This window comes from Canis lupus, chromosome 3, assembly GCF_048164855.1.
Source record: "Canis lupus baileyi chromosome 3, mCanLup2.hap1, whole genome shotgun sequence".
Lineage (NCBI taxonomy): Eukaryota > Metazoa > Chordata > Mammalia > Carnivora > Canidae > Canis > Canis lupus.
This window is the reverse complement of record NC_132840.1, coordinates 53,637,656-53,648,416: the sequence shown is the minus strand read 5'-3', so window position 1 is coordinate 53,648,416 and position 10,761 is coordinate 53,637,656. Positions and strand designations below refer to the sequence as shown.

At 57.3% G+C, this 10,761-nt stretch overlaps 1 protein-coding gene across 2 annotated transcripts in view; it reads left to right on the top strand.

The window, feature by feature from the left end:
- The first annotated feature begins 965 nt into the window (after nucleotides 1–965).
- Nucleotides 966–10,761, top strand: part of SHISA6 (shisa family member 6) — a 278,218-nt gene continuing 268,422 nt past the window's right edge. For both annotated transcript variants that reach the window (XM_072821111.1, XM_072821110.1), the window contains exon 1: nucleotides 966–1,645. In XM_072821111.1, coding sequence (XP_072677212.1) covers nucleotides 966–1,645 — 680 coding nt within the window. The remainder of the gene's footprint in view (nucleotides 1,646–10,761) is intronic.

Here is a 10,761-nt window from a genome sequence, read left to right as displayed (position 1 = left end):
CAGAGGGGACCCTCCGGCCCGGCCCCCGGCCCCCGGCCCCCGCTCCCCTCCGCCGCGGGCTCGCCGTTTCGGTGCAGCGGGGTCCGGGGCTCCGGTGACGCGGAGCTCCAAGTGCGCCGCGGGGGGCGGGGGGCAGCGAAGAGGGGCCCCTCTCCTCCCCCGGGCGCCCGGGCGGGTAACGTGGGCGGCGGCGAGCGGATGCCCTCCCTCCCCTCCCCTCCCTCCCTCTCTCCCCTCCCTCCCTCCCTCGCCTCGCCTCGCCGCGCCTCGCCGCCTCCCTCCCCGCGCGGCGCTCCCGCGTGTGCGGGTGTGAGTGCGTGTGTCTCCCTCGCTCCCTCCCGCACGCGCTCCGGCACTAGTGCAGGCGGCCGGCCGGCGGCTCCCGGCTCCCGGCTCCCGGCTCGCCCGCCCCGGCCGCTGCGCTCCGCCCTCCCTCCCTCCCTCCCTCCCGCCGCCGCCGCCGCCGCCGCCTCTGCAGTCGCAGCCGGGCAGGGTGAGTGAGTGAGGGCCGGCCGCCGCGCGCCCCCCCGCAGCCCGCTCCGTCCCGGAGCCAGAGCCAGCCCTCGGCGGGAGCGCGCTGCCGGGCCGCCGGGCCCCTCCGGCCGGCCGGGCTCCTCGAGGGCTGCGCGCCCCCGCCCCGCCCCGCCCCGCCCCGCCCCGTGACCGGCTCCCCGTCTCGCCCCGCAGGGCCCGCCCGGACGGGACCACGCCGCCGCCGCCGCCGCCCGGAGCCGCGCTTCGGGTCCCGCCTGAGCCGCGCCGCCGCCCGCGGGGGATGGGGCTGCCCGGGAGGCGCGCCGAGCCCGCAGGGGGAGCGCGGAGCCGGCGCGCAGCGTGAGCGCCCCAGCCGCCCGAGCAGCCCGCGCCTCGATGGCGCCATCGCCCCGGCGCCGCTGACCGCCCGCCCGCCCGCCCGCCCGCCGCCTTCGAGCTCGGCCTGCCGCGGAAGCCCGGCCGGCCCCGCCATGGCGCTGCGGCGCCTCCTCCTGCTGCTGCTGCTGCTGCTCTCGCTGGAGTCCCTGCACCTGCTGCCCGGCGCCCGCGCCGCCCGCGCCCGCGCCGCCAACCGGACCCTGAGCGCCGGCGCCGCTGCCGTCGGGGGCCGGCGGCCCGGGGGCGCCCTGGCCCGGGGCGGCCGCGAGCTGAACGGCACCGCCCGGGCGCCCGGCGGCGCGGACGCGGGGGGCCGGCGGGGGCAGCCGGCGGGGGCGGCGGCGGCGGCGGCTGGGGCGGCGGGGGCGGCGGGGGCGGTGGCGGCGGCCAGCGCGGCCGTCACCTACGAGACGTGCTGGGGCTACTACGACGTGAGCGGCCAGTACGACAAGGAGTTCGAGTGCAACAACAGCGAGAGCGGCTACCTGTACTGCTGCGGCACCTGCTACTACCGCTTCTGCTGCAAGAAGCGCCACGAGAAGCTGGACCAGCGCCAGTGCACCAACTACCAGAGCCCGGTGTGGGTGCAGACGCCCAGCACCAAGGTGGTGTCGCCGGGGCCCGAGAACAAGTACGACCCGGAGAAGGACAAGACCAACTTCACCGTCTACATCACCTGCGGGGTGATCGCCTTCGTCATCGTGGCCGGCGTCTTCGCCAAGGTCTCCTATGACAAGGCCCACCGCCCTCCGCGGGAAATGAACATTCACAGGTGAGAGGGCGAGCGAGCGCGCGAGCGGGTCCTGGTGCCCGGTCCCGGTGCCCGGTCCTGGTGCCCGGCCCCGGCCTCCCGCCACCGCGCCCCTCTTAACGTGCGCGGCCCCCTGTCTCCTCCACACTGGGTACCACCACCTCGCTCTGACTCTCCCTCTAAGACCAGTTTCTCCCTTGCTCCCTTGACTGGCAGCTAAATCCCGGCTTGCTTCTTCTCACCATTTCTTCAGAGTCCAGAACGCATGCTTTGGTGGTGGTGGTGGGGGATTACCGGGCAAAGTGAGGAGCCGTGGAGTCCATGAAGTTTGAGTCTAAGAATTTTACAAATCCTGTAAGCCCGGATCAGGGGGTAGGGGTGGGGGCCCCGGGCTCGGCTTTCAGGACAAAGTGGGCACTCTGGGGTACGCTCCTCGTAACCTTTGGTGTTTTGAGTCTAAGCAGCACATCTTCTCGGGTGTGGGATGTTGCACAATGTTGGAAGCCTACAGGAGGGAGTACCAAGTGATTTAGCATAAGCTGGATGTTCTCGGTGTGGAACCGGGGGTGATGCAGAAGGGATGCCTCCCGGGTAAGAAGGAGTAGAGATTTATCCATTCCGTGTTGACCAAGGGCAGATGGTGTCTCCTCACTGCCTCCTGCCCGAGTGGGCTGCTTATTTTCCGGCCGAGACTGGAGGACTTGTTCTTTAAAACCCTGTGGGCAGAACTCTCCTCTGAGTTAACATTCTTGCTGTGTTAAGCCTGGTGGGCAGCCTTTTCCCTGCTCACGTTTGGGGGGCGGTGGGGACAGCCTCCTCCCAAAACTTAATGCCGAGAGCTCAAGATATGGTAGTGCCCGGCCCCACCCTGCCTGCCTCCCAGCCCACCACCCCGGCTCCCAGTGAGTCCGGAGGGAAGCCAGAGCCCCAAGAAGAGGAAACCGGCCTCTCCTCACAAGTCAGCAAACGATGCACCCAGGGGAGGCAAAGTTAGCTCTGCTTCCAGTCCCCTCGTGATGATGGATGGCTGGACTTGGTTCAGCAGAGTCTTTCAGGGAACAAATCCTGCCCCGGGACATGTGTCCATTTTTGGCACATGGTGTGGGCACTGCCCTGGTGACCAGGACCCCCCACCCCCGCCCGACCCCTTTCCCCAGACCAGTCCTGCTTCTGAGTGAGCCAAGCAGGCCCCTCCTACCCTGAACTATACACCATAAGCTCGTCTCTACACTCAGCTTATTATCCTTTCGGCCCGAAAGCCTTCTTCCCCTTGCTGCTGTTGGACATTAATCAGCCGTACCTTGATGAAGAGAGAAAAAGGCAGATAGAAATTTCTGGGCATGATTTTTTTTTTTCGTCTTTTGAAGATGTTGAGAAAAGATGATACTCCCTGGCAGGTCTTACTGAGTCAAGCACACGATGTGTGGGTATTTCAGTATTGACATACATATTTGAGGGTCAGAACTGGGTGTTTCCAAAAGCAGACCCGTTTATAATCCACACCTGCTGTGCACCTGGCTGGCTCAGTGGTTGAGCATCTGCCTTCAGCTCACGGTGTGATCCCGGGGTCCTGGGATCGCCCCCACTCTTATCGGGCTCCCCGCAGGGAGCCTGCTTCTCTTCCTCTGCCTTTGTCTCTGCCTCTCTCTCTGTGCCTCTCATGAAAAAATACAATCTTTAAAAAAAATAATCCTCACCCACTACCCCAAGGTACCACTGGGCCCCATCCCACCCCATCTTATCCTGAAGGATGAGATTCTGTGCCTGGCTGGTCCTGGGCACTGATGGAGGAATTGTGACAAATGGTGTGCGCTCAGCCCCGTGTCTCCTTTGGGTCTGGTCTGGTGAAGGGTTCTCCCTCTTGGCTCACCTTGCAAAGCAGAGAAGGAATAGCCAGTGGGGAAAGCACCTTCCTGAAGCAGATGTACCTACCTGGTCCTTATCCCTCCTCTGCTTACCTCCAGGCCCAGAGCCTTGTTCCTCTTCACTTTCTCCTGGTCTCCCATTCCCCCCCCAATCCCCAGCTCTGGCCACTATGTGACCTCCCGCTGGTTGATTCCCACAAACCTTTCTCTTGGCTTCTTTCTTCTCTGAGCCTTTGTCTTCTTAGACTGAGCCCCGCAGCCCCCACCCCCCCTGCCCTGACCTTGCCACCACCTACTAAATGTATTCCTCATCACCTGGCAGGATACTGATGGGCTCTGGATGCTGTCCCTGGCCTGTTCTACTGGCTCTTGACCCTGGAGATGTCATGGTCCCTCTGAGTGTTTTTGCCCCCCTCTGTATCACCGTGACCCCTCCCCCAAATCCAAACTAGGGTGACTCATTTGTGTACAGGTGTGTGGCTCAGTGACTGGTGTTGGCTTTTGGAGCAGTTTCTCCTCGGGGCCGGGGAAGGAAGCGATCCATGGATGGAGGATGAGTTCAGCTTTAGGCCAGGATGTAAATATGGGATGTTTCTCCCTCAAATTCACCTCCTGATTTTATTCAGTTCACAGCTTCTCTTCCAACAGCTGTAGCATTGCCTGCTCAGTGCTTTGGAAACCGTCACGCTGGTGCTTGTTAGGTAGGGGACGACGCCTGACTCTGTTTGGGGGAAGGGGACAGAGCATGAGCCGCCATCCCTCGAGGACACTCCACGAGTGACCTTGGGGCAGGGGAGGGCACCTCCTCATCCAGCTTTGGATGACTCAGGCACAACAGCGTCCCATCCTGACTTTTCCCCTCCCAGGCTGCTCCCCAACTCCTGGGTGTGTTACCACCACTGGTCTTACTTGGCTCCCACCTCAGAGGTCACACAGCTTGCCATTCTAGGCAGTGTTTGGTGCAGATGGTCCCATTGGGAACCTGAGTAGGAAAAAGAGAAGAGATAAATAGTCCCACCTAATGAGTTTTCCCCAGGAGGAGAGTGGGGAAAAGAAAGGATGGACCCTCTCCAGGGGTCACGGAGGAAGTGGGACGTGCGTTAGGTTCCATGTGCCTTGAAATAGTTCAGCAGAGACGTTTCCTTTCTGAAAAGGTGAAGGATTTTTTTTTTTTCCAACGTGTGATCCTCTCTCTGGAGATGGTAGTTGGGCAGGCAGAGGCCGGGGCCGAGGGAGGAGAGATGCTTCATTGAAGGGGATGTTTGTGTTAGGGTTGGCAGGGGTGAGGAGGAAGGAGGCTGCTGCCCTGAGATCAGCCATCTGCCTCCGCCTATGTCCCCAGGCTGGTCAGCCCTGCGCCTGCCCATGGCACACATTCCTTAGAGCTGGGCTTCCTTTTGCTGCTCTGGCCCCCGCAGGGAAGAGCAGATTTAGTCTTTTCCAGAAGTGATTAGACCTTACCATCCTGTTTCTATAGGAGAAGCCAGTGTCCGTAGGGGAGACTCTCTGCTCTCTGGTGATTCGACCATATGAGCAGAGTCACATCAGCTGGACCCCAGGGAGGAGGAAGAGATGGCCAGAGGAGACCAAAGGGACCAGAGGCCGAGCCGTGCTCTGGATCTGGGGAGCCCCTGGGCGTGGAGGGGCCCACCTTTGCCAGCCGGGGCCCCGTTTCCCACCCGGATCTCGACCTCACCTTCCCCCAGTCACCTTCCCGGTGCTGAGACTCAATTGAGAAACCACAGGCATGCACCGAGTTTAATGCTTCGTGAGCGCTTTTTGTGGTGCTTCCTGGGGCTGTTTGTTCCATGAGGGGCTGTCCATCTTCTCCCAGGAAACGGCCCCGAATGAGCTGTCTCCCATTCAAACCATTCAAACCTCTTTCCTCCTCCTCGCCTAGAGTTGATTCATTAGTGTCCTGGAGATGAGCATCTCCAAGCAAGAAACTCTGGCTTTTTTTTTTTTTTTTTTTTGATCTTTTATGAAATGGCTACTTAGCTGATGGGGCGGGAAACTATTAGGGTGTTGTAGGTGTAGGCGGTACAGCCAGGGATGCCCTGGGTCCTCCCGCGGTACAGGCATGGGGGGGATGGAGGAATTTAGGGTGGGGGTGGGGGTCATGCTCAGGGTTTCAGGCAGAGGAACCTCAGCAGATGTTACCAGGAAAAAGTGTCAGGAGGTGACCCTACAACCATTAGGAGGGTCCTTTGTCTTTAGGCTCCTCTGCTTCTTTCCAGAGGAATCAAGAGAACACTTTGTTCCACTTTTCCCCCTCTTAGAAATTAATGGCAAACCCAAAGAGGCCTGTTTTGTGCTCACAGACCACATCAACTTCAAGAGCAGGACCCCTTTGCTGGCAGATCTCGTGAATTCTCTTCCTAGGTTCCCAGGCAATGAACTGTCACATCATCCCCAGACACTCCCATTTTTTGAGGCACTGTGAGCTCACTGTAATGAATCTAAACAGAGAGTCAACTTTTTTTTTTTTTTTTACTTCAAATAGAGCAGTTGGAAGGACAGGGGAAAAAAACGTCTTGCCTTGGAGCGAAGGTCTTGAGCCTTGCGTGTTTTCTATTGCCTTGGAAGGGAAAAAAAAATGCACGTAGGGAAAGGAGTGAAATTGTAGAAGAATTTAAGGAGGCTCCTGGATGAGGGGCTAGAGAACGACACCAGGAAGATAGAGGCAAAGACAAGGGAGGAAGGTAATGGGATGAGAAGCAGATGTGCCCTGGTCCTGGGCTACATGCAAATGCCTTCATTGCACAGATGAGCCCCACTCACCTGCCGTGGGCAAGGTATGCCTCAAACCAAATCCCTAAAGCCTTTCAGGTGGATGTTACCTTGGACACAGGAGGCCAGCAGAGCTCATTCTTGATTTAGCAGCTCAGCCGTGCAAACTACTCTTTAGAAATCTGGCACTTTGATAGTCCTGCCTGGGCCGTCGCTTGCTGCCTTTGTGTCCTCTCCCATCCCGCCCCAGCCCAGAAGGCATGCACCCGTGTCTGTGTTCACCACCCACAGCCCCACCCCAGGCTCAGAGCGCATTCCTTAGGAGGAATCTGCTGCCAACATACCGAGAGATTCCCCACAGCGCTAGGCTGCTGAGACACAGGTGGAGAAAAGTCCAATTCACTGTTTTCAACCTGTTTTAATAAGAGATCAGATTGATTCTGCAGTTGATTCAGATCAGTTGTGCAGGAGGCAGTGGTTCAGACAGCCGAAGACGGGAGCTGATGGAAAGCGGTTAATTCACCAGCCCTGGGCAGACATGCCCGAGGAGGATCCAGAATAGAAGGGAGCTGCACCTAAGCAGGTTTCAGCCTTTCCCCTCTCACTGCCTGACTTCTCCGGGACCCGGTGGGATGGATCGCCCTTAGATCTTCACTTTTCTGGCTGCCTTTCCAAAAGTGAGTGAGAATCCCCATGGCAGGCTGGAAAGCACACCCAGCCGCTGGCCATGGGACGTCGCCGCTCACCTCCCTCCTTGGCCCCCGCGCCCCGTGCAGCATGCTGCATAATCCATTTTTTTAAATTACAGTGAATTCAGGCGCATTGTGTCTTACTTAACGATACTGGTTCTATCCCTTGAAGACGTCCACCCTGTTGAACCACAAAATTGCCTTCTGAGCTTGTGGGTAAAGTGTCTCAGATTGGCAATGTGGAAGGGGCTCTGATGGATTCTATTAGAGCCTGGGTTAAATTTGTTTTTAAAATATCTTCTGATGTGAATCCCCACCTACCACCCCTTCAACATTTCACTGTCTTGGGAAACTCCAGCCCATTATTTTTCCCTGAGTCACATTTCTGACCTCATGTTTCTAGAAGGTAGTGCGGATGGGGAAGACGGCTTGATGCAAGGGTTTACCCACAAGCCCTCAGAGGCTCTCCGACCCTCGGCTTATTTCACCCCTGTTCAGGATAGATTGCACATGTACCCCCAGCCTCCCACCCCCGGTCTAGTCTTCTTTTATCTCTAGAAGTAAAACCAAAACATCCTGAAAACGCAGAGTAACACAGTTGACCCTTGAATAACACGGGTCTGAACTGCGCGTGTCTACCTTTATGCAGATTTATTTTTTCAGTTTTATTCTACCTTTTGTTTTTTTAAGTAGGCTCTGTGCTTGACGTGGGGCTCGGACTCACAACCCTGAGATCAAGAGTCACATGCTTTCCCGACTGAGCCAGCCATGCGCCCTGAGATGTTTCTTTCAATAAATAAAGTGCAGAACAGTAAACGTAAACAGTAAACAGTAAACGTTCTTAACGTTTTCTTCTCTTCGGCTTACTTTATTGTTAGAATACAGCATATGTGACACATAACGTGCAGAGTACGGGTTGGCTGCGGTGTTGTTGGTAAGGCTCCTGATCAGCAGGAGGCTCTTAGTAGTTAAGTTTTTGGGGAGTCAAAAATTATCCTTGGATTTTCACCTGCATGGGGAGGGGGTTGTTGCCCCGCCCCCCACCGCTTCGTTCATGGGTCAACCATTCTTTTTACTATTTTGTAGTCAGGGTAATTGTAGAATTTTTGTCATGGGCAAACCATGTAGTCTCACTTCCTGACTTTATAGGTGAGGCGATGCCCAGGGAGGCCAGATCACAATGCCAGGGGTCCCCAGCTAGCAGGTGGTGAGCTAGACCTCGAAGCCCTTGAGGAAACAGGGGTGAAAGGTTTGGAGGGGCAGAGGCTGCATCCTGGGCCCATGCATGCTTCTGCCGGTGTGCAGCGAGCACCTACAATGGCTTTACACACCCGTTTCTTAGTCGCTGCCAGATAACTTCCAGATGTTGAGAGATGAGAGTGATAGCCTTCTCCCCTTTCTTGCTTCCCTACATTATTTGGATCATTCCTCATTCAGTTCAACCATCCCCTAAAAGCATTTCTCTGCCGATCCTCTTCGCAGTTTCCTCCATGTCCCTTTGCAGAGGGGCACCAACCTGATCTAAGCACGATCCTTTAGTGAGATCTGAGTGACACAGCCCATCGAAGCAGGGGGATGCGGTGCAAGCTCGAAAGTTGTGAACCACAGCAATGGACCACCCAGTAAAACCACGGGCCTCTGTAATTACCTCTGTAATTCAGGATATGGTCTCTGGATGCTTTCTGTCCATCCCGGAGATGGAGGGGTGGAAGGGGATGCTGACATCTACCAGGTTCAATGAGTCTCAGGTTTGCTAGAAACCACCAGAGACCTCCAGGCACCCCATGGCCCAGTGGGTGGGGGCAGGGGGATTTCACGTTTGTCCTCCAGGATGGCTCCCTCTGACATTCCCCCTTCTCTGCACTGGACCATGCTCCCCCAGGGACAGGGTGAGTACAAGGTGAGGGGTCTAGAGAAGGATGGCTAATGAAGCTGGAAATTCAGGTCCCATCGTTCTATGGGACTCATCCCTATGGTATGCAACTTGGGGCCTGTGTCCTGCAATGTACCTGATTGTAACTCTGAAAGAACCAGGACATGTACGTATCCTAATGTGTCCTCCTTCTGAACAGTCACCTTGGGAGGCCCTGTGCTGACTCTTCTCCAGAAAATGTGGCCATTGTTCCCCTCCTAGAAGTGTTCTCAGAGCCCGTGGCATGTCATTCTGACTGTAATGGTACATATTTTTATCCTCTTAGGGGTAGATCTGATTCTTGTAAGTGGCGATAAGTCACGGGGCCGGGGACGATGAATGGACTCGGTGATCGGCCAGTTATTTGCAGAGAGAACGAGTGCCTCCAGTAATGAGAGCTGCTCTCCTAGGAGCCGCGTCAGCTGTCCCCAGAGGCTGAGCCCAGAAGAGGCGTTCCAGTAACCGGCGGCCGGCCCTGCACAAGCCGAGCCCGGCTTGCCACGGTGGCCACTTTGCAGGGACCACCCTGTACGTGGAGGGATATAACCAGCCTCGACAAAATCAGCCACATGTCCTGTCGGGGTGTCGGGGCAGACAGTGGAGGAGCTGCTCCAAGAAAGGAGTCGAATGAGCCAGAAAGAGTTCAAATAACTGCCCAGAAAGGGAGAGAAAGAAAGAAAAAGAAAGAATGTCCCACATTTGTTCACCAGATAAGCAGACAGATAGCTCAATTTAGATACCTAATTTGATTCTGAGGGTAGAAGGACCCAGTTTCTTGGGGATGCATGCGGCCGAGCGTGGGGTCAGAGCTGGAGCTGCATCTCGGCCTCCCTCCGGTGCATGTGGATGCCATCACCTCTGCAGTCTGGCTTTCACGTGAGGTCCCCATTGGGGCCAGCCAGCCATCAATGAGGCAGAAATGTTTGCACGCGCAGGGAGGTGGGGAGCTTCCAGTGAGCGTGGTCCGTGTGTTTACTGTGTCCCTAGACCCCCCCCCCCCACCAAGAGTGCACTTATTGTACCAGATTGATCACAGAAGTGGAGTGAGCATGGGGTGGGCTGATTTTAGGGGCAGGTGATAAGGGGCCACTGGTGCTGTTTGTCACTAAATTTTCCTTGATGTAGTTGGAGAAGCAGCCACTGTGCTGCTGTAGCGGGGGCTGGCATTGCTCTTCTCCATCAGGAGCTGACAGGTGGTGGCACCCCCACTACGTGGGCTGGGACACAGCCTCTGGCCCCTGCAGACACCAAATGGACACTTGGGAGGAGTCAGCTCGGCTCTGTGGCTGGGAATCCCCCTTCTTGTGCTCAAAGGTCGGGATCGGGGGAGACCTGTTTCCCAGATGCTTACACAGCCCTGTTTCCTGTACACCTGCAGAGAGCTGGCGCCAAGGAGGACCAGAGGCCTCAGAGGAGGCCTCAAGGTCACGTGGATGAAGCAAAGGAGGTGGTAGGGAGAGGCTCGGGAGCGCTCCCGTCTCCAGGGCTTGCTCTGTGCCCAGAGCCTTGCCGTGTACTTGACAGACTCTCCCACTGCATCTTTCCTTTACCCTCAAGGGAGAGATGCCCATTGAACAGACGAGGGCATCAACTCAGAGAGGCTTAGTAACTTCCCCAAGGTCACACAGCTAGAACATCACCAGCCTCCATCTCCTTTGGGGGCCAGTCAAGCTCTCGCCTTCCCAGATGTAACCGGGTCAGTGATGCTCAAGTTCCCTGAGAAAACAAAGACCCCTCTGCCCCATGCCCTGGCACGCGTTGCCACGGTGAGAAATGGGGGTGCCTGCTGCCCTGCAGACCAGGGTACCGCAGAACCGGGCTGGTGGCCTCGCTCACAGTGCCTGCAGGGCATGAAGCCACCAGGGTGGTGCAAAGGCTTGTTGTCAAGAATGGATTATGTTGGCCGAGGATGGGGAGGGCAGCGTGAAGAAAAGGTGGAAA